Source organism: Xiphophorus couchianus, chromosome 8 (genome assembly GCF_001444195.1).
Source record: "Xiphophorus couchianus chromosome 8, X_couchianus-1.0, whole genome shotgun sequence".
Lineage (NCBI taxonomy): Eukaryota > Metazoa > Chordata > Actinopteri > Cyprinodontiformes > Poeciliidae > Xiphophorus > Xiphophorus couchianus.
In genome coordinates, this window is record NC_040235.1 from 1,345,087 (window position 1) to 1,368,700 (window position 23,614).

The window sequence follows — 23,614 nt, forward strand, 5'->3', positions numbered from 1 at the left end:
GGTCCGTCATATTAGCTGTCGATCCGGTTTGCGGTAGATCCCGTCCTCAGCTTCCTGCTGCCAGAAGCTGCTGGCTAACAATGCTAGCATTGGTTTTAGCTGTTATCAAATTAACACGCTGATTCTTACCTGCATTATATATAAAATAAAAACAGACGCAGCGCTTTGCTTCTGATCGTCTGCGCAGCCGATACTGAGAATGAGAAAAAGAAAAATACGAGTTTAGAGTTATGATTCAACGATCATTTTTCTTCAGCTGCAGCATGCTAAATGAATAATTCCTACATCTCCAGGTTTCATTTAGTTTCCATCTTTAGCCGGCAGCGCGGCGACGGATGGCATGTAAAACATCTCCAGAGGAGACGAGGCTCTGCAGGTTTCATTCCTCTGATGTTTAAAAGAATAAATATTAAATTAATGACAGGAAAGTTTCAGCTCATTCTTAAAACATCCATGTGAGAAACGGGCAACTGTTGATTTATTTCAACTGGAACTTTCTTCATCTGGACCAACTCATGTTCTGCTGCTGAGAGCAAAACTTTGCTTCTGGAAAAGTTGTGAAAAATGTTTCATTTTCCAGGTTCAAATAGACCCGTCTGTCCGTAATAAGAGTTTCTCAGTGAACAAACTTGTGGTCACACTGTCCATGTTGCTGCTGCTTGTTCCTGCTTGTTGTTGCTGCTTGTTGCTGATTGTTGTTGCTGCATGTTGCTGATTGTTGTTGCTGCATGTTGCTGATTGTTGTTGCTGCATGTTGCTGCATGTTGCCCACTGTCAGCATGAATCTCCATAAATGATTGATGCGAGCGGCGACTCAGCAGCTTCTCGTTTCCATGGCGACTCCTGTTTGTTGTGAGCAAATAAGGTCAAATCGTTACGTTTTACATTTATCCTCATTAAATCCAAACGGGTCGAAGCGCACAGAACGCACACATCAGTAGATCGATACACACACACACACACACACACACACACACACACACACACAGCTCTAGTTAGAGGCAGACTGGGATTCCGTTTCTGGTCGCTGGAAGCAGGAAGGCCATACTGGGAGTACTGGGAGGGATAGTGACTGGCTGACTGGTTTGCCTTCTGGTTCTGGTTCCGGTCGGGTCCAGAAGAATCGGCCCAGACGGTTGGACCTGCAGGATCTCTGACGTCCATCATACATGAATCCTTAAGTTTCTTTCTTTTTCTTTTCATCTTTTATTTTCCAGCCTATTAGGTTTTGTTTTGTTTTATAAATATATAATAAATAAATTAATAAATGTTTGTCTGTTCAGTCAGTGGGCAACAAATTAAAATATAAAATATAATCATTTTTTAAATTTAGCGCATTATGAGAAATCTGACCTTTTATGTTATGGAACGACGGTTTAAAGTTTTCATTCAAAAGAAAACAAAATGGCCGCTTATGAATCAATAGTTAGTCGATCAATAAGATCAATCAGCTTCAGATGAACTCAGACCAAACTGAACTTGGTCCGGACTTTGACTACGCCAATCAACTTCTAGCTCTGCAGGTTTTCTTCTTGGATTTAGCTCCACCCATCTTCTCCTCAGCATGACACTGCCACCACCATGCTTTACCATGGATGGTATGTTTGGGGTTAAATATAAATGCTTGCCACACTTTTCAGACATTTTATTCATAAAATAAACATTTTTCAGCTTCCTCACCAATAAAAGGGTGTGAATACTTTTTAAAATCTGACTTTTTTGTGAATCATTTAAAAACTAAACATAAATAATGTTCATAAGCTGAAATATTTTGTGAAATGAGGATTTCTGCTCCCGCTGGCTTTTATATAATCAGGTTTAAAATCATCTTGGCTCCTTTTTTAAGTGTTTAAAGACAAAAAGCCTGAAGATGAAAGCGGAGAGAGTGACTGAGGATTACTGAGATCACTCCCACTGCCTCCCATTATCCTCCCATTATTCTCCCATTCTTCCCACAGCTCCCAGTTTATTCCTCTAAACGATGAAAACACCGACTCTGATCCGACAGCCTCTCTGCTTCAGGCTGCAGCTTTTAGTCCTGAACAGGACCGGAGCGGACCGGACCGGTTCTGCTCAGTTTAATCCACTCTACATTTGTTTTGGTTCCATCAGATAAAAGCTTTAAAATAAAGATTAATAATTAGGTTTTATGTCACATAATCTGTGAAAAAATGTTTAAATAAACGTCTTTCTTCCCCTTAGAAACAGTTAAATTATTAGTAAGTTTTGAGCACCGCTAACTTAAAAGTTAGCATTGCTAACCCTAAAGCAGTAATCATAAACATTAGCTCCGCTAAAGCTAAAGCGCTAACTTCAGTTTATATGAAGCACCAGTTTAATTTTGACATGATATAATTTACATGTCCTGGTTGTATCTTGTTCCTGTTTGTTTCCCGTTTCAAATATTTTTGGGGGTAAAAATAATTTCACATGAAAAGAGGAAGCAGAAATGCTGTGTAAACTGCCTTCAAAATAAGAGTATGAGTATAAACGTCTAACTATCTGAACTGTCGATATTCAAAACTTCAACTGAGAGGTTGATCTTTATTCAAGTGAATGTTTACTAAAGAGCCTGGTAAATTAGTGCTTTAGATTTGATCTAAATAAATTATTTTGGGGAAGCTAAATGTGCTAAGTGTTAGCAAAAACGCTAAAGGACTAACCAAAATATTAGCTCTGCTCTTAGCACATTAGCAGAAATATTCCCACCACAGTTAATAATCAGTAATGAGAAGCAAACTAAACCCCAGACGTCAAAAATAAATTATTTTAAATAAAGCAGATATTAACCCCTTAATACCTGGAATACCTAAATTTGAACATTACACCTTTGTTGCAAATTTCAATATGAATTTAGAGAAGCCAGATAAATAAAAATGTTTGATTCTGCACAGCTGCATTGTGTACACATGGATAAACAATTCCCATATTTTTATATTTTTTACACAAATAGTGGTTAATCTGGTTAATAAGACATCAAACTTATTAACTAGTTTACTGTAAATTTAGTGTTTAACAGTTAAAATAATGCAACACATTTAAACACTAATGTGCATTTAAAAATCCAAGTAAGACAACGCTGGTACGATGTAAGCTAGTTATAAATGATGCTAATGCTAGCAGCTATGTTACGATGTAAGCTAGTTATAAATGATGCTAATGGTAGCAGCTACGTTACGATGTAAGCTAGTTATAAATGAGCTAGCTCAGGAACAATGAAGGGTCTCGTTTGTGGAGCCCTGAAGACAAATCTGCTCAGGGCCCCCACAAGGTTTGGTCCGGCTCTGGTTCTAGGATGGTTTTTAGTTTTAAATTAGCTTTTTTTTTTTAAGTGGCGGTTCATAAAGCAGAAGCAGCGAAATGAACCCGGCGTGAACCAGGAGGATCATCCTGACAGATATTCCCCTCCCACCGCTCCGCAGAGCCGCTGTCATCCCAAACCGGCCTGGTGGTTCTGTTATGACAGCTGCTCCCTCCTCCCAACTATCCGCTGTGTGTGTGTGTGTGTGTGTGTGTGTGTGTGTGTATAATTGGCCTGCTGTTGACCCTCTGGTAATTGTGTGTGACAGCAGTAAAGGTCTCCGGTAACAAAGTGCCGACCGGATGCTTATTGGGGTTTTAACCGAGGAACATGATCAGGTTTTCTCTGGGGATCCGACGTCCCCGCTCTGTGTGTGTGTGTGTGTGTGGGTGTGTGTGAGTGAAAATATATTTAATTCATGAATTTCCATCTCTTCAGTTCTCCACCTTGCTAAAATGAGAAAATTACTTTAATTTGTCTCCTGAGTGGTTAAACAGAGGCTGGAACAAAAACATAAAAATATCTGCTTTAACTGAATCTGAATCAGTTTAAATATAATTTAGACGAAACGGACTAAAAATCTAAAACATTTCATCTGGAAAAGGTTTGAAAATTATCATCATTTCCACATTCAGATTCACACAGAGGTAAAAAATAAGAGACTTTACAGCAAAAAATGTTAAGATGAGCTGAGATGAGGCTCCTCTGTAGGGCGGCCAGGATAATGCCTGAGAGAAAAGGTGAGAAAACGGCAGCAACAAATCTAGTGACTTTGTTTCAAAACAGCGACTAGAGGGAGGAATAAACAAAAATACAGTTAATACAGCTAATAGTTACTGTAGGATGCAGTTTGAAGGGTTAATAAAGCATAATTAATACTAATCTAATAGTTAATTACTGCAGTTAATGTTATTTGAGTTAATAAAACAGCTATTTAAAACTAATATATAGCTAATATTCTCCTAGACTCTAGGGGGCGTTGTAGCGCACCTACAGCAAGCGTACAGCACTACACAACATGTTAGAAGCATATAAAAGTGGTAATAACCAACGTAGCAACTTTTCCTCTGGCGTCCAGCAACAAACTTCGACTTTTATTCCAAAAAGTGATGAATCACAGATCTTGTGAATTTATTTCAAAAGAAGCTTTCAGCAAACTACTGGCCGTTTTTATTTTAAAGTTAAGAAATCTAAAGGCTTTTTTCAAACAACTAGTGAAAAAGTAGCAACTTTCATTCAAGAAACTTGACAAATCTAGTGACTTCATTTCAAAAAGCAACTCGCAATAAACTAGAAACTTTATTTTAAAAAAGCGACTAGCAAAAAACTAGCAATGAATTTTTTTTCTAGCAACAAATCTACTGAAGCAACTGGTGACAAATCTATCAACTTTCTTCATCGTTGTTGGAGCCAAAACGTGAACGCACTCATCGTACTGATATTGTTTTTAGGAATAATACTAAATGGGAATGAACGGCTAAAACTTAATGAAAATGTTTTTGTTTTTCGTTAAGAACTGTTGCAGATGTAATTCTTTTGGGTCAGAAAATGATGGCTTGGTTTCTGAAACGACTCGGATCCATGAATCATCATCAGCTGATCTTTAATGCTGTGCAGGCGACGCAGAGTGAGGCGGATCCAACACGTCTGATGGATTCCCCACGATCCCCTCTGAGCTCCACATCAGAAGCGTTGACGTTACGTTTAATTATTGCCGTGTGTAAACAGCCAGTGGAGTTAATTTAATTTACACAACAGAAAGAAATGGGCTGGGATTGACAAGTGTTCGCACTCTCACACACTCGGAGTAATTAGCAGCTAACACAGCGGGCTGAGCCGGGCCGGGCTAATTAAGGACGACTGGCGGAAATATCAGAGGAGGAGAAACGGAGAGAACAGAAACACAAACTCACCGGGACAAGTCGGCATCGACGGGACCGGTTCAAACCCAACTGGTAGCGACAAGACATCAGTTATAACTCAGGCAACAAACATCATTTTTAGTCAAATATCATCAGAATCATCAAATTCACATCAGACGTGTTGATCAGTGTTTCTGCTGGTCCAGATCTGTGGAGCATAGAAGCTGAAAGCTGCTTCTCCATGTTTGGTTCTGGTTCTGATGCAGAGCAGAACCGGAACCAGAAGACCTGAGAGGTCTGGAAGGTTGCTATGGCAACAGCAGCAGGTCTTTAATGAATCCTGGAAATGATCTCCAGGTGATAGAAGGCCGACTTTGTAACCGACTTTATGTTAAATGTGAGCAGAACTTTGTCTTTGTTCTGCTAATGTGGAAAATTCACAATTTCACAATAAGAGTTTTTCCATTAAATTAGAAATTAATATGCAAGAAGTCATTAAAAAACAAATATTCATCATCTGTCAGCCAATCAGAGGAGACGACGGCGTTTTATTCAGGTGTTGGAGCGACAAGCCCCGCCTCCTTTGGAGCAGCTACCTAAGCGCCGTTTTGAGGAAATTGTCGTCGTTTATGGATTCATAACGTTGGAATGAATCTGGTTTGTATGAACTGTGAAGCTGTGAGAGCTCAGAAAAAAACACTAAACTACAAACCATCGTCCTCCTGCCACTTCCTGTTGTCTTCTTTGGCGTTTCCACCTGCAGCAACATCCGGCTGAAAAATCACCTCATGCTAACGCAAAACTTTTTACTGGAAAATGTTTCTTTTTAATTTGGCTTGTTTACATAAAGGTAATTTATTTTCACAAATTGTGCAATTTTATGTTGCAGTAAAGAATCAGATTTTATTTTACTGTCACTGAGAGAAAACACAACAAATAAATAAAACCAATTCAGTATTTTCCAGTAAATATGGAGCCACAGAAACAACAGAGATGTTGATGAAGATGAATGATGATCCTCAAATGTTCAGAAGGCTGAATTTGTAACCGACTTTATGTGTCTCTGAAGGTCCAGACCAGATTTCATCCCTGGTTCTGTCTGTAATGACTGACCCCATCCTTCCTCTGTCGGTCCGTTTTAACCGTTCTGTCCTCATATTTTAACGGTTCTGGTGATGAAGGTTGTGTTGTCGTTTCTAACTGGTGCGTCTGCGTCTCTTACTGGGCTCAGCTGGGAGATTACAGCAGAGATTAGAGCAGAGATTAGAGCAGATTAGAGCTGACCGAGCCTCACATGCTGCCTGCCAGGTGAAGCTTGTTAACAAAGTTTCCTCCTGATGTCACATCCTGCCGCTGATCAGCTGATCAGTTTGGCTTTAATCAGCGAATTCTGACTTTTCTTTTCTGAAATTGTTTCTGTTTTGTATTTCATTAATTATTTATCATTTCTCTTGTTGCTGCTCCGTCCCAGCCTATCGCGGTCTACCTGGGTCCATTCGGGTCCATTCGGGTCCATCTGGGTCCATCTGGGTCCGTCCCGGTCCTGTTCCTCCAGACAGACGCTGTGCAGCGTTTTGGACCTGCTAATGCTACAGTTAGCTGGATTTGGACGATTTCTGCCGTTTCTTCCCTGATCTCTTTTGCTTTCTGTTTAATTTTTCGTTATTGATCGTTTCTCCTGTTGCTCCTCCGTCCCGGTCCATTCAGGTCCATTCGGGTCCATCTGGGTCCATCCCGGTCCTGTTGCTCCAGGCAGCAGTTGTGTGGTGTTTAATCCCGTTTCTGGCCCGCCTCCAGAGTCGTAATGCAGTCTTCCTGTCAGACGGCGGCCATCGCTGTCGGCCATTGTTAGTGTGTCGGCGTGTGTTGGTGTGTGTGTTAGTGTGTGTCGGGGTGTGTGTCGGGGTGTGTGTTGGTGTGTGTGTTGATGTGTGTCGGTGTGTGTGTGTGTTGGCTTGGCCGCCGTCCACCTCGCTGTCACCGCCTCTCACCAGTTAAACTCTGGATTTAAGCGGCGTTGCCGTGCCGACCCGATCAGAAGCGTTCTGGTCCGGCCGTGTTCGGACTGCTGTTAAATGCTGCAGGGTTCTGTTGGCAGGACCGGCCCATTGTTTCATTCCTGCTTGTTGCTACAGCTGCTGAATATTAAACGCTGAGCCGTCCTGCTGCTGCCAGGTTTCATTTTCCTCCTGGATCTCAGAGGAAACCGACGTTAAAACAAGACTGAGGATTTAAAATGTGGAGAAACCGGAACACTGTCACTAATTAATGAAAATAAACCAGTCAGTTTGTTCTTCACTCATCTATAGGTTTCACAGTTAGCTAAATATTATATTAATATCAATATTTACTTTGAAGCTCAAGCTGGAAATTAAATATTTTTGTTATTTAGCATCAATATTAGTTAGCAAGCTAAATATTTAGCTTTACTGTCAATTTTTTAACTTCGATCTAAATATTTAGGTAATTTTATTATTTTTAAAGTAAATATGTAGTTTTATTCTAAACATTATGTTGTTTCAGAGCTTGTTAGGAAGCTTCAGTGTCACTATATATCGTGAAGTTAAATATTAAGTTATTTTTAGTTTCAAAATTAGTTAGTAAGCTAACTAATTTAGCTTAAACTAAACATTTAGTTTGTAATTAGCTAGCAATTTAGCTTTGAGCTAAACATTTAGTGTTCTGTCTAAATACTTAGTTTGAATCTGTAGCTGTTAATCATTTTTAACTTTACAAATGAATCTTTATTTAGAAAAAATAATTTGACTCCATCAGTTTAAATTCAGCTGGAATCTGAAATATTTTCACATTTTAAATTATCTGTGTAAATTTCACTTAAACTGTTTACTAATATCAAATAAATTCACATCCCATAGATTATTTTATATTTTCTAAACGTATTGTTGATTTAATGCTGGATCGTTTCATGATCGTTTCCAGCTGCCTGTCAATTCTTTAGATTTCCTCATAGATGCATAATTTAACATTTCAAACAGCAAATATACATAAATATGCATTAATACACACAGTGGAAACCAAAGCTAATATCTACATCTGCCTTGTTGACTCGACTCAGCTTCAGCTGGTGCACCTTTTTCCTTCCACTCAATTTTCTAAGAACGTTTGTCATAATATTTATATTTTCTGGGACGGTTTTCATTCTCTATGGGCCATATTAATCAATATTACAATAACTAAAGGCTTGAGCCGTAAAATATGAGGTTCATTTCTGGAATGTGGGACAAAAAAATATTTAACTTTTCCACGATTTGCTCGTCTTCCCAAGGCGGCTGGACCAGAAAATGTGAAAACTCCCTCAGAAATCCAGGAACCAAGCAGCAAAACCCGACATTTTCCAGAAAATCATTCTGCTTTTTCCCCCTGAAGGCCCTAAAATATTCAGAAGGGCTGCAAAAAATAAAAAATAAAACCGAAGCAGTAACAGAAAAGATTTGTCTTCAAACATGAAGTGAAGAGCAGCTCAATGTTTCAGATGAAATATGAAGAAACGGCGACAGAGAGTGATAGCATCAAACTGCAGGACGAAGAGTACAAGGGCACGCTGCCCAGCTGTGTGTGTGTGTGTGTGTGTGTGTGAGCAGTGGAAGTGAATACAGATTGAGCTGTCAGGAAAGTGATTTACTGATAGAGAGGGAGGGGGGAATCAATAAGGAGGAAACCATGGAGGAAAGAGAGGAGGAAGAGGAGAGAGAGGAAGGAGGGATGAAGAGTGAAGGAGGGACACCTGTGATTGGACGCTGAGGTGATTTATAGCGGCGCTCTGAACCTGCAGACCTGCTGTTTAATATTGTTCTCCTGGGTTTTCCCATGATGCCTTGCGAAATAAAAAATCTCGCTGCTCAAACATCCAACGTTTCAAAATACGGAAAATATTCCACTTTTGTTACAGATACAAAATTAAAATAAAATAACAGAAAATGCTTCACATTAGCTGCTTTACTGTCTCTGTATGGAGGCCTATTAGGACCAAAAATATTAATAAATTTACAGCAAAAAAAATCAAATATAGTTTCTACAAAAGATTAGGAAATTTCTGAGTTTCAAAATTTGCTAGAAAAAAATTATCAGAAATTTTTAGATTAATCTGAGAAATTATCTGGAAAAAAGAGAAAACTTCAGTTTTTGAAATGTGAAAATTTACTAGAAAAAAGTTGGAACTAAAATTTTGGATTTTAGAAAATTTAATAAGAGTTAAATATTTTTGACTTTTCAAAATCAGAAATTAAAAAGAAATTGCTAGAAATTTTCTTAGATTTTTGTTGCAAATTTCCTACATTTTTAAAATAAAATTAATCTCAACATTTCTGAACTTATTTCTATCACATTTTGACGTTTTCAGACTCAGAAGTTTCCTTGTTCTTCCTTTGTTTGGTGGATATTTCCTCCTTTTTCTTCCTGTTTTTAATCTGATGGTCCTGCTGGTCGTAAATCCTCCACTGTTTATCTCTGCAGACCCAGAAACCTGTTACACACTCAGTGGCCGCCAGGGGGCGCTCCGACGCTGTGATTGGCTGCTTTAGCTAGCTTAGTCCAGCACACAAAAAACTTGCAGAACTGTGGTAATAAAATTACATTTGATGTGATATAAAATATTTTCTTACAGTCAAGAGGTGATTGTGTTGAAAAATTTTATTATCTGATAATATTTTATTTTCCGTAACAAAACTCCATATAATATCAGTGAGTTAGCATCTATGCTAACTAAGTGTAATAATTATTGAATATTGAATTGTGAAGTTTATGTTTTCTACATATTTTGTAGCATTGTCTGTAAAGGGGGTCAAAGGTTGATTCAGCAGACAGAACCTGTTTCTGTTCCCCTCCCTCCATCTTTAAAGATGGCGTGTATCTGCCGCCTCCCAGTCGAGTCGTGATGCGTGTCGTTCCCTTCCTCCTCCCAGCCCTTCCAGGGAACGCCGCCGCCGCCGCCGAGCGCCGCTTTGACTCAACAAACCGGCTCTCTGATCACGATGAAAGGCCTTTTAGCAGCGACGACATCAAAGGCCTGCGGAGACGCCGCCGCCGCCGCCTCACGCAGCATTAAGCAACAAAAACACATCATGAAACAAAGGAGAGGCTCAGGAGGCTCTGAGAGGAACGAGGAGTTACGGACCCGGAGCGTCTGGGTCAGGCTGCTGCAGCAGAACTCAGCAAAACCCCCAAAATTAAAGACTCTGTTTAAAAACAACAAACCTGCAGAGTTTTTACTTCAAAGCCTCCAAACATTAAAGGCAGAATGAGTGTGAGGAAATATTTAGCTGCAGGATGTTAGCAGTACCAGCGCCGGTCGGGCCGGATCAGACCGGACCGGTGGGCTTTGAAGCCGAGGCGGCGCAGCGCGTCAGAGCGTCCTCCACAAAACTGATGAGCAGAAAGGAACGTTTCTAAAGATAAACGGTTCTGGTGGGTTCTGGACGGTCGGCCATTAAACGCCGTTGGAGTAAATTACTGTAGCACCCAGAAGAGGGTCAAAGGTCATTGACCAGAGATAGCACGCTCCTGCTAATGCGCTGATGGCTGAGCTAATTTTCAGCTTAGCATATTTTCTAACTCTGAAAACATTTAGCACACTTAGCTTCCCATAAATACATTTTTTGGCTGTTCTGTGTTAAGGTTTTGGTTGTTGACTGCTAAGAATGCTTCAAATGCTCTTATTTTGAAGGGTTAATAGAAAGTTTACGCAGCAGTTCAGATATAAACACGGATTTTAATCCAATATCTAAAGGCCTTAGAGATAATGAACATTATTTCAGAATAAATTCATTTCTTGATTTTTGTAGTTTTTCAAAGGCAGATATAATTGAATTGAAGTTAGCTCTTTAGCATTAGCTTCTGATAAGTACAGTGTTGTTTTAGCTTCTGTTGTTTTTATCCTCCAAACTAATTTAACACATAAATATTTTTGCTTAATCATTTCCAGAACATTAATAATAATTTCTGAGCTTGTTTCTGTTGATTGGAGGAACAGTCTAGTCAAAGTACGGTTCCTTTCTCTGCTTCTTGGTGTTTGTTTACAGGCTTGTCTGCATGAGTTTGGGTTTGTTTGCAGAACAATAAGAACAACAACAAGCTGTGTGTGGTGTTGGAAACAACATGGCTCCCAGAGTTCAGGTGGTTTTATTGGATGAAATGACCGACTCCTCTTCCTCTTCCTCTTCCTCTTCCTCTTCCTCTTCCTCTCCTCCAGCCTCCGACGCTCCTTCCTCTTCCTCGTCGCCCAGCCCTGGCTTTGTGACCTTCTCCTTCACCGTGGAGCCCCAGGACACGGTAACGGTGCGGGGCGGGACGCTGCAACTGGACTGCCAGGCCCAGGCGGGCTCGGCGGCGGCGGGCCCCGCCTCCATCACGTGGCGTAAAGATGGCGTCCTGCTGAGCGCGGTGGTGGACGAGCGGCGCCGGCAGCTGGAGAACGGCACGCTGACGGTGCAGAACGTGGTGCACTCCCGGCACCACCGGCCCGACGAAGGGGAGTACCAATGCCTCGCCACGCTGGACGGGCTGGGAAGCATCGTCAGCCGGACGGCAAAGGTCACAGTGGCCGGTGAGAAAACGCACCGCCATTTTTATTCGTTATTAATCTGATGAGACGGTCTGACTCTGTGACCGCAACATGTTACTGTAACAACATGCTAACCTTTAGGGTACAACGTTTTTTATTTCACATTAGCTTCATGAATGTCAGGATCATGGCCATTTTCCAACATGGCCACCATTTTTTACGTTTTAAACTCAATAGTGGCCATGAAATTTTCCCCATTTTTATGATTTGGACAAACTTTATGACATCACATGTAGCAAAACCAGAAACTGAGGAGTTTGCTGTTAGCGAGTCTCACACCAGTCGTCAACTGGAGGAAGATGATATCTCTCGATGGTTAGCATTAGCATCTGCTAATTTTATTGTGTTTAGCAGTTTAACGTTAGCTTCTGCTAATTTTATTATGTGTTTAGCATTAGCTTTCCCTAATTCTTGAGGTGTTTAATGGTTTAGTGTTAGCCTCTGCTAATTGTTTTATGTTTAGCTGTTAAATGTTAGCATAGCTAATTTCATTAGTTAGCATTTTAGTGTTAGCAGAGCTAAGACTCTGGTTTAGTGAATTAGCGGTTAGTGAACCTGCCTTGTTGATTAGCTGTCCACAGCTACTGCCCATTGTAATCATGTGTTCTCCATTACAGCCATGGCGGCCATTTTGAAAAATTATGTCTTCAAGAAAAAGGAAACAAGAGATCAAGAAATTATATGTAGTTTCTATCATCATCTCCATTGACACCAACATTTTTAACTAATTGCAGATTTTAGTGCAAAAACCAAATTTTCCTGATTTCAGTGGCCATCTTGACAGATTTCCATTATTTTGTATGTTTAGTGGCGAGAGCTTCTTTTTTAGCGCTGTGGGAGTTTCTGTGCTAAGTTGGGTTTTTTGTTTCCAGTTTTAGCTGAAGCTTTGAGTTGTTTTTCGGGTGAATTTCTCCGGATGTTTCCGTTTCCTTGACCCGCCCTTGGTAGTTCTGCTGCTTATCGTCCTGCATCGGCTTCTCTGCTCTTATTCATTTAATAGAGCTGAAGTAACTCACCTGTAATGTAATTTACAAAGTGCTGTGTGGCTTCAGATCAATACCGTTTATGGAGCGCATTAACAGACAGAGGCCCGGCGGCGGCGGCAGCTTAAGAGCATCTCTGTGGTTCGGCTAACGTTGGCGAAACATCTGGACCAGGTGTGGGGAATAATCCCCAAACTTTTTACCTCTGCAGGTTCACATCAATCCGTTTATTTCCAGCAGGAATGTTTTCCTGTCTGAGCAGCAGAGGAGACGCAACAAGGCGGACAATAATCCTGGAAAATTAGATTTCGAAGCGTTACGTTATTACAGCGCGTATTTTAATATAATCTGTGATGTTCCTCTAATCTTCCACTGTACATCCTCCTGTCTCCACACTGAGGCAGAGATAATCTCCTGGATTTAGGAAGACACTGGGATTCTGACTGACGCAAAACAGAGGAACCATTCTTTCCTTTTCTCAGCCGTTCTGCTTCGATTAGCTGCAACAGGACAGGAAGTTAGAAAAATGTGATTTGTAGAAACAAAGGTTGGAAATATTGATATTGCTGAGCTTCTTACTGCTTGTTGGTAAAAGTTGCTCAGAAAATGGTGAAGAGGTTGACTGGAGCGCCAACGAGCTCCTTAAAGCTACGTTTTTATTTCTGCAGCTGAGCAGAAGTTGGTTCTTATTGTTTTTATCTTTGTGTTTTGGTTCAAGTTGTAACGTTTTTCTATAAATCTGTTTAATTCAGCCATATTTATCCTAAAACCGTCTCAGTGCTGCCCTCTTTGTGTTGAACAGTGGTACTGCATTTTAATTTTCCAACAGTTGATGTTTACATTCGGCTGTAGCGCCCTCTCTCTGTGCCACGCCCCCTGGTGGTGAGTCAGGGGGTGGACTAGTTAGCATTGCTAGCATTGATCGTAGCGTTGATCAGTGATTGATTAGTGATGTGAACACAAAGTGGACTGGATGGGACTGCAGGCGGTTGATGACGCAGAACTTAAAAAGTCTTAAATTTACTGCAAAGACTTTGAAATGTCTTGATTTCATTTAAAAATGTTAGTTGGTCTTAAATATTTCAGTTTTATGTCTTAAATTCTGTCGAGACAAAACAGTTTGACGTTATATTTTGTAATCTTGTGGGGCTTTTCTGTCAGGCAAAAGTCTGAGCCGCATGCCGACATCCTGATGTCATTCCGTGGCTTAAGGAGGTTGAGGCTAATGCTAACTAGCGGCTAATAAACCCTTTTGGTTTTTTAGTCTCCTTGGTAAGTGTAACTTATCACCAGTTAGCTGGATGACGTTTGTCTTCGCCACTGGCTCACTTCTGTTGCAAACCCAAACCATAACTTGGCTCTATGATGTAAAATATGATTTTGTTTTGTACGTTTCTTTCATGATGGACTGAAAAAGTCTTAAATGTGAGCAGGTGAAACCTGCAGAAACCCTGAAAGCAAGCCACCCTTCACGTTTTGTCGCCATAAAACACTGAAAATATTTGGGAAATTTGTTGCTTGTTGTTTTCTCAAAATTGAAGTTGCTAAATTTAGCCACAGTCATTCCCACACTAGGCCACGCCCCCTTGTGTTGACTCCGCCTGCTTTAGTAGAATTCTTTGCATTATTTTAGGGGGCGTGGCCTCTAGACCTGCAGAGATCCAAACTTTTCCTTCAGTCGTGTTTTTACCCAGAGAGAAGCTGGCCTTGCTCTAAATCCAGAAAGACTCCAGGCTCTTAATATTTACTCGGCTCATTATCTGATATTAGGAGTAAAGATGATGCAGTTTGCTACTCGGCTTCCCATCAGAACAAACATTTGGACCCGACCGACTCTGATTCATCTGCTGCTCGTATGTTCGCTCTCTGGAGCGACACTTCAATTAAAGATGGCTGGCCAACGGCCGCGGCACTCCTGTGCAGGCAAAACCACAGAAGAAGAAACGTTTCAAGGCTGCAGGTGAAGCTGTGTCGTGATCAGATGCTGTTTAATAACTAAACCTTAAAGCTGCTAGAAGATATTATATGACTTTAAAAAAAATAATAACTTTACTTTTGATTTCTAAGCGTGTTTGTGTGACTGGTCTCATTAAAACGAAACACTGCAGGCGAGGCCACAGTTTCTGTAAACGAGCCTTAGAAAGCATGTAAAATGTTCACACACACACACACACACACACACACAGGCATGCTTAAACACAAATTAGTTGTTCCTAAATGACATTCACGTCACACACATTACAAGGCAAAATGCTAATTAACAAGAGAGGCTTAAAAATTCAATTAGCAGTCTGCCGGCGTGTTGGAGCCTCTGTGCCCAGAACGGAGCGTAAACTGTGAATTAATTAGAAACTCTGAAGGCTCAGAGAAACCCAGACAGGAGATAAGACTGAGCAGAACCAGAACCGAGGAGTGGAAGCTTCCTCGCTTACAGGATGAAACGGAGCCGGAAAACACGATGAACGTCTCCAAACGACAGAGGAAGAGTTGGTGGCGCTGTCAAAGTAAAATCTGAAAAGTGTGGGCTACATTTACTTGCACCCTCTTCTGGGTCAGAACTTTCTAGAACCAGATCCGGCTGTAAATCTCTACAATGAATTTTCAGATCTTTTGGATTTAGGTCTGGACTTTGACTAGGCCACTCATATCTATCAGTGTGCTTTGATGTAAAGCTTGCTGGGTGTACGGTGGTGTTCTTCAAGATTTACCTCCATCAACCTTCAGTCAACTCCAACCAGCTTCCTGGTCCCACAGCATGATGCTTCCTCCACCGTGTTTCATTGTCAGGATGCTGGACTTCATGATTCTGGTCAGAGGCTGCATCATTCCCACCACCGGCTCCGGTCCGCTTTGACCCAACTCCGGTCCGCTTTGACCTGGGTCCGGTCTGTTTGCCTGGAAAGTCCGGTTCGTTCGAGGAGGTGTGAATACGTAATTGGACCAAACAGTGAACTCTGGTCCATCTACAAAACTCAGTCTCAGTTTGATTGCAGTGAACTCTGGTTCAGGATGCATATTCTGCTGTAGTCCGCTCCAAAAGCAGGAAGTGGACTACAGCGCAGGGCATTCTGGGTAAATACAACCAAAACAAACATGCTAGTCTAGCACTAGCGGGAGAAATAAGTCAAGAAATCCTCCAACCGCTAAAATCTGACGCCTCCATCTTGTTTCCATCTGGTGAAGAAGGAAGTTGCTCTCAGTGTCTTCAGAGGTTTTTGTGTCGTTTCCTGGTTCTTGGTGCAGCGCCTCCACAGGCCAGGAGGGGAACAGGTTGGTTTGGGTCAGAACCACAGCAGCTGGAAGTGGAGCAGATGTTGAAGTTCTGGTTCCAGTAGAACCACATTTACAGGACTGTCAGGGGGAAAACAGCCTACAGAACATCTTACATTCCTCGTTTGTAAAACCATGAATTATGCTTCTTCGTCTTCACAGTTATGTGTTTGGTAATGTTAAATCCCAATGAAATACAACAAAGGTTGTGGTTTGAAATATAAACAAGTTCAAAGGTTGGAAAATATTCCTGCTAGTCTCAGCTGGAACATGTTATTCATAAATCTGCATTAATTTAAAATATGTAGCCACTTTTTGGGAGTTTTTCCTCCAAACCAGATTCACTGCAGTTGTCTTTTTCCCACCATGACCTCCTTTCCTTCTGTGAAAACTGCTTTCAGTCTAACTCAATAACAACTTGTTCATGTTGTGCTAAAACTCAAAGTCTTGGCCTTAAAAACTGTCCTCGTTAAGTTCCTGAATGTACTGCCGTGGTGTTGGACGGAAACCAGCTTTCAGTCCAGCCGGTTGCTAATTAGCAGTCGACTCGGAGGATTCGGACAAATCCTGCTTAATGGCAGCGAGGAAAAGTGTGGCTTGACCACCAGACGTGGATAATAATTGGTCCCAAGGTAAAGAAGGAGGAAAAATCATCCCACATATCCCTCTAATGCTGCTGCCTGCTGGCTGGGATTTCCATCTTATTACCCGAGTCGTTTTGAGCCTTTTAATAAAGATAAACAAAGATGCAACCTAAGTTCATCACAAACAGAAAAGCTTCTGGCTGCTTTCTTTTTAAACACAGTGGAGCTGAATCTGTGGGGCCCCCTAGTGGTCAGCAAGGCACTGCATGTAAACAAATGGTTATTTGCTCTAACATGACCTCAACGTGCTTAGCTGACCAAGTAATGATGTATAAAAACAATACCAGGTCGTTCAAAAGAAAACCTGAAGGTACTGATGTTAAAAAACACCAAGAGGAATTTTTCAGTTTCTTACAGAACTTTAGTTTTGATTACGATTCCATGCCATCAGCGCGAATATCCACCTTTACCAATTAGTAGTTTATTCAATAAATGTGTTAACTAATATTTTCATTTCACTTTGAATTAAGATGTTAATGTCAGGTTGATTTCAAGCTAGGTGTTTGTTAAATTAGTTAATGTCATGATGTGTGAGAAGCAGAGAGCTGATAATATTTTAATGAAAAAACCTCAGGGAACACAGGGAGCCAGAGGCGAATGAAAAACAGGAAACCAGAGGAAAATGACAGCAGGGAAAAAAACAAGAGATTTAACTGGAAAAACCGGAAAGGAAGAGAGCAGGAGGGTTTAAATACTGAGAGAGGGAACGCTGGAACCAAAGACCTGCAGCCTGTTAGCTGATTGGCTAACAGGTCGCAGCCTGTTATCTGATTGGCTGACGGGTCGCAGCCTGTTACCTGATTGGCTGACGGGTCGCAGCCTGTTATCTGATTGGCTTTGTGTTGTTTAAAGCTATAAAAACACGGACCTGGAGCCGCTACTTGCCAAGTTAATCAAATCTAAAGTTTTCTGATGAGACTTGAAGCGAGTTCGGTGACGGCTCCACAGCCTGCCTCCTCAGTGAGCGGCTGCTGCAGGCGCAGGGTGATCCACACACAAACCGACAGCAGCTCAACTATATAATTTACATCAGCGTTCCCGTCGCCTCACATATGTGATGATGTCAGAGACGGCGCGCGGCGAGCGACCTTGGTGCGGCCGATGGATCCCTGGGCTTTTATATGTCACTGCAGCAGGAGACGGGTCAGAGTTCAGCTTCACAGATTGCTCCTGTCAAGGTGGGACACAGGAAGCAGGAAGTGATTCAGACCAGCAGGAAATGGCCTCACAGGGTCACAACAAAACCCAGAATAAAAACTCTGCAGAAGGATTTACCTCCTTTCATATAAAAACATTTTATATGAAATGCTGTATTGAGACGTACATAGGGAATTATTTCTCTCTAACTATATATAGCAGGGGTGTCCAAAGTCGGTCCTGGAGGGCCGCCATCCTGTGTGTTTTAGTTCTCTCCCTGGTTTAACGCACCTGGATCCAATGATGGCTCATTAGAGGCCTTAGGAGAACACTGACAAGCTGAGAAGGTTGTTACTACAACCAGGGAGAGAACAAAAACATGCAGGATGCCGGCCCTTGAGGACCGACTTTGGACACGCCTGATATATAGCAAGCCATGTTGTTACTAAATAGAACCTGCTAGCTAATAGCACCATTAGCTATGCTAGCAGCTAACCTGCCAGTAACATGAAAGCAATAATTTGGTGAAAAATGTACAAATATTTCCCACTATATTTATTTTTTCTAAGAATTGTAATATTGTATATTTTCTTATATATTTCCTGCTTCTTGATTGGACTGTTAGTTATGTTAGCTGCTAGCTGCTAGCTTGCTAAACAGAGTGGTTTAGTGTAGAATTGAAGAAATTGATTGTTTATTATTTTCAAGCTTTATTGTATTTTAGTTTAAATACATAAAATGGAAGAGTGTGCTGCGTTCATGACATAAACGTAGACACCCTGCCTGTTGGTTGCAACATTAGCTGTGGCTAGCTGCTAGCTTGCTAAATAAGTAGAAGTTTAGTGTATAAAATTAAATACAAATGTTTTATTAGAGTATATTTTGTACTAGTGTGATATATATTTTAATCTTAGTATATTAACTTTAAATATGCATATTCATTCCTGTGTTACACTTTATTTGTTGACTAATAAGTGAGTAGCATCAGTAGCTCCGTTAGCAGCTAACTACGTAATCAGCAGTCAGAGCAGAGGCAGAAATTAAATTGAAAATATAATCTGTTGTTCTGTATTTTTCCATGCTTTACCATTTGTTTAGTCTCACCTCTTTGTTTTATGAAAAACATTTGAATCGTGAGTTTAGCAAATATCCTTGCTAGCGCTGTTAGCAGCTGCTAACTGAGCGAAACAACGGAGGTCTGGAAGAAAGCAGCGCTTTACTGTTAGTTGGAAACACAACCTGGTTTTAATATAATATATATTAATATAATATATTAATATAATGTAATGTTCTTTATTCTTTGTATTGAATTGAAGTTTTTAACTTTGGTTTAGAAACTATTTAAATAATGTTGGACAGGAAGCAGAAAGTTTTTATTTGATCATTTTGTGAATCAGCTGCTGGTTTAGTTCAGATCTTAAAATGTTTTAATTTTTGGTCAATAAGTTATTAAATAAACAATTAATAACTTATTGAGCTTTAAGTCATTAAGTTAATAAAATCACTACAGACTTTAGATAAAAGTGATATAAATATACATTTTGTTGGAGTTTCAGTTTTTAAATGAACACAGTTTAATTCTAAATACATTTATTAATTTAATTAGAAATATCTGTAAGGATTTGACTTGTGTTTAATTCTAATAGAAATATTTAACAGATTAATAAACTATTTGGTTACATCATCTTTATTGACTCAGTGGTTGTAGTTACGTCTTAATGAGAATAAAATGGTGGAAATGTTCTCATCTGGAATAAATTAGGACACCAGATTATGTTCATAAATCATGTTTTTAAATGCAGAAGCTGCATTAATAATTCAGCGTCTGTTTGATCAGCGCTCCGACATTCCTGGTGGTTTCTGCTTGTTCTTATATAATCAGTTTTGTTTGACAAAGTTTAGAAAAAGTTATAATAAATGAATGAACTCCACTTTTTGTTAACGAGCGTTTTACATAATCAGGAACGTACAAATTTAACGCTGCAACATTTATTTCCGTTAAATCTTTCACTTTGGGACAGAGTCTCTGGTGGGACAAACAACTTACACTTTGAAACTTAATTTCTTTCTGTTAGTTTTTATGCCATAATCAGAGAAAAAACCTTCCAAGTAGTTTCAATGTTTTCCCTGAACATCAGTGGAGACAGAAACACGATTTCAGTCTTTTCTCTTCCTGCAGACACAACATCAGTTCTCATGTTTAGAAACAACTGAAACTTTCAGGTTTCTGTAGTTTTCATTCCTGAAACCCGGTGGGAACTTTCCAAAACTTTCAAGCTACGCATCAAAACATTCCAGAACTTATAAGGCACTTTTTATTTTCATCAATCCTTTGGATTAAAATGAATAGAGATTGAAAATCTCATTAATAAGAGCCACCTTGGCTGGACAGCAGCAGATTATTTTTGTTAAAGTAACTTTCTGAAAGCTTTTGAGTAAATTGTGAATCTGAAGAATTATTTATTCAAGAAAATGAAAGTTTATGTGTTTATAATTTTGTTTTAGAAGGAAAATAAAACATTTAACAATCAAAAGAACAGATTACAAAAGCAAAGTGAGGGAAAATGGTGACGGGTTGAAAGACAGACTGACGTTTGGTTCTGGTTCTGCAGATCAGATCCAGCAGCAGCAGATTTTTAAAGTTTCCTGGAAACGTTCTGCAGGTGACAGAAGGCTGATTTTCTAACCGTCTTTATGTGTCTCTGAAGGTTCAAACCCTTCAGATTTCAGCCTGATCTCCAGTTTCCAGCTGTAATAACTCACTTCAGATCGTTTGTCTTTAATAGTTCAGTTTTGTCTTGGACGGGTTCAGAGTTACCTGGTGACATGGTGAAGTGAGCGCTGTATCACCTGCGAATCTAATCATGGTTTTGTTATAACCTCAGCTACTGGGAGCATCTTAATATCTGCGACTTGTGCATGATTTTCCCTGAACTCCTCAAAGTTTCTTTGCTAAAACTTCTCTGAAACTTTCCAAAACTTAAAAGTACAGCCAGTGTTTTGTGTTGCTACCAAAAAGAAAAGTAGAGCTGAGAGTTAAAACCTTAATAGTTGTTTCCAAATCAAGTTTCTGCAACAGAAAAATGGAAAGGCAAGAAAAACGTTAATAAGACACAATAACTATCAGCGATTTCCAGTGAAGACGGAGCTGGCAGGGAGGAGAGGAGGTTCCTGGATGTGATGAAGGATGCAGAGAGCTGGTTGGATGTCAGGAACGCCTGCAGGGAGCGTCTAAAAGAAGATTACATGAAAAAAACAGACATTTAATAAATAATTTAATAGAATAATAAGCAGCAAAACGTTGTACCCCTTAGTCATGTTTTCTAATCACGCTCCCTGCTGCTTCCTGGTAGTCGTGACATTTTCTGCGAGTCCTGCTTTGGTTTTAAAGTAGCTGCTCACAGATAGCAGAACATTTTGTTTGCCAGAAACTCGTTTTGATGGAGCAGCCTGGATAAATGGGAAGCCTGTCAGATTTCATTTTTCCATTAAACGCAGTCGCATCGCCTGCTGTTTTTTTTCATCAGATCTGATTCAATCACTTCATCCTGCTTTAAATCTCGCAGCAACACGCAGGAGAAAATAAACAGCTTTCATTAAAGTCCCGGCGCTCGGATTAATCCACCTGGAGACGCGTGTTGACATGAAATGAGCCGAGAGACGCCAGCTGTTGGCGCGGCTGGACTCCGCCGACGCCGCTCCCACTTTCTGCTGCCGGTTTCATCTGGGAGTCCGACCCGGTCCGACCCGGCCTGTGTTCTGGTCTTCACACCTGCTGCTCCTCGCTCCAGCTCTGCCTTTGTAATCCGCCTGGTTCTGACCCGCCTCACCACTGCAGCAGCAGCTCGGTACATCATGCATTAGACTGGACCTGTTGAGCCAAATTCACATTTTTGTAATTCTCTAAAAGCTGCAAGAAACACAAAACCAACTATAAAAACTTTATTAAGTATAAAAACTTTACTAAGTATAAAAACTTTACTAAGTATAAAAACTTTATTAAGTATAAAAACTTTATTAAATATCTCTTGTCAGGTTTCTGCTTCTTGAAATGAGACAAAACTAACTTACAAGTAACTTTTCAGCCAAAAACTCCTGAGTTTCTATGAAACAGTAAAAAGTAAAAGTTTCATTCGCAGATTATTTCATTTTTAATAAGGGATAAAAGTTTTATGGGTGGATTCATCTGCCAATATTAACAAATTATTCTCTTAAAATAAACTCATATTTCTTATTGAAAATTTACTTGTAAGCTATTCATACCTTATTTCAACTGTACTCAAATATTTGCATTAGAAACTAAATTATAATACTTTGTAAGATTTTGTGTTTTTGCAGTGCGAGCACTTAAAAACAACATCCAGTTTGTTTTATGGCTATAAATTAGTTTTTTGGTGTCTGGAAAATGAGCCGTTTCAAAAATATCCAGCCTCACAAATCAACAGAGCAACCTAGCAACCACAGCAGAGTTCTGCCCGTTACCTAGCAACCACAGCAGAGCTCCAGAATATTTTGTGAGCTGGTTTTTCTGCTGCATGCTCTGTACAATGGATGCTGGAAAAGCAGCCATTGTGCATCTGTTTGCAGACATTTTCTCATGGGAGTGTAAACGTTGAGTTTGGGGGCGTGGCCAACAGCAGACTATTTGGATTTAAAGTGACAGAGCCCTAATCTGATTATGATTTCTGTGATAAAAATGTAACAAACATGTTTTGTGTGAACCGATCCTAACATGTTCAACCATAACAACCCACCTTAAAGTCACCAAGTTCCTGGACCTGAGGCCACAGTAGTGGACTTCTGTTGTCCAGGTTGGTCCATAAATCATTACCAAGCCGATTTAGTTTATGTTCAGGGTTCAGGGGTCGGGTTCACATTAAAACCCCCGTCAGCCTGTCAGGCGTTTGGCGCTTCATCACAAAATAATAGAGAAATGAAGGTTGCTGAGTAACGTCCCGACCCGGTAGAAACAGCAGAATATTATCAGAAGTGGCAGAAAGAACCGCAGCAGCTCAGGTTCTCGGCTCGGTTTGGGATCAGAACTTAGGGAAACCTGGAGGAGAATCTGCCAAGCAAGTCAGAGACTGGAGACAGAAAATACCAAGAAAACTTTGTGTCAGTGTTGATGAATCTGCTTTCTACTGCTGACAACGTTCCATCGGACCGCAGAGGGAACCGCCCTATATTTAAAGGTCAGCTTCAGAACCCAACACAGACAGAACTGGACCGATGAGGGAACTTTACAAAACGATCCGTTTAGACGTTTTCTGAAACTTAAAGTCTGTCTGTGGAACCAGCCGGTTACTTTCTAGAACTTACAGGATTCTTTACAGGAGCTGAATGGGAACCTGGAACGGAACGTTTCAGAACTTACAGGAATCAACAGGTGCTTCAGAACCAGCAGGACACTTTCTAGAACTTAACGGTTCTGTCTGTGTGTCCGGGTCCGTTAACGGTTCTGTCTGTGTCTCCAGGTCCGTTGAGGGTGATCGTCCCCACCGAGTCGGTCTCGTCGTTCCTGGGCGACACCGCCCTGCTGCGCTGCGAGGTCTCTGGCGACCCGAGGCCCGTCATCCGCTGGCAGAAGAACCGGGAGGACCTGCCACTCAGTTTCCAGCCCGAATCCCGGCTGGCGGTTCTGCCGTCCGGGTCGCTGCAGGTGAGCCGGGTCCAGCCGCCGGACTCGGCGACGTACCGCTGCCTGGCCGACAACCCGGGCAGCACCAGAACCGGGACGGACGCCGAACTCCGAGTTCTCCCAGGTAGAAAACGCAGACTCAGGTTCCCTCCAGTCGGTTCTTCTCATTTGGACCTCTGTGGTTCTGTGGTTTTCTCTG

The 23,614-nt window shown here is 40.8% G+C and overlaps 1 protein-coding gene across 2 annotated transcripts in view; it reads left to right on the plus strand.

The window, feature by feature from the left end:
* The window catches only part of dcc (DCC netrin 1 receptor), a 158,740-nt gene that overhangs the window by 47,063 nt on the left and 88,063 nt on the right, over nt 1-23,614 (plus strand). For both annotated transcript variants that reach the window (XM_028026239.1, XM_028026238.1), the window contains exons 2-3: nt 11,372-11,725; nt 23,252-23,539. In XM_028026239.1, coding sequence (XP_027882040.1) covers nt 11,372-11,725; nt 23,252-23,539 — 642 coding nt within the window. The remainder of the gene's footprint in view (nt 1-11,371; nt 11,726-23,251; nt 23,540-23,614) is intronic.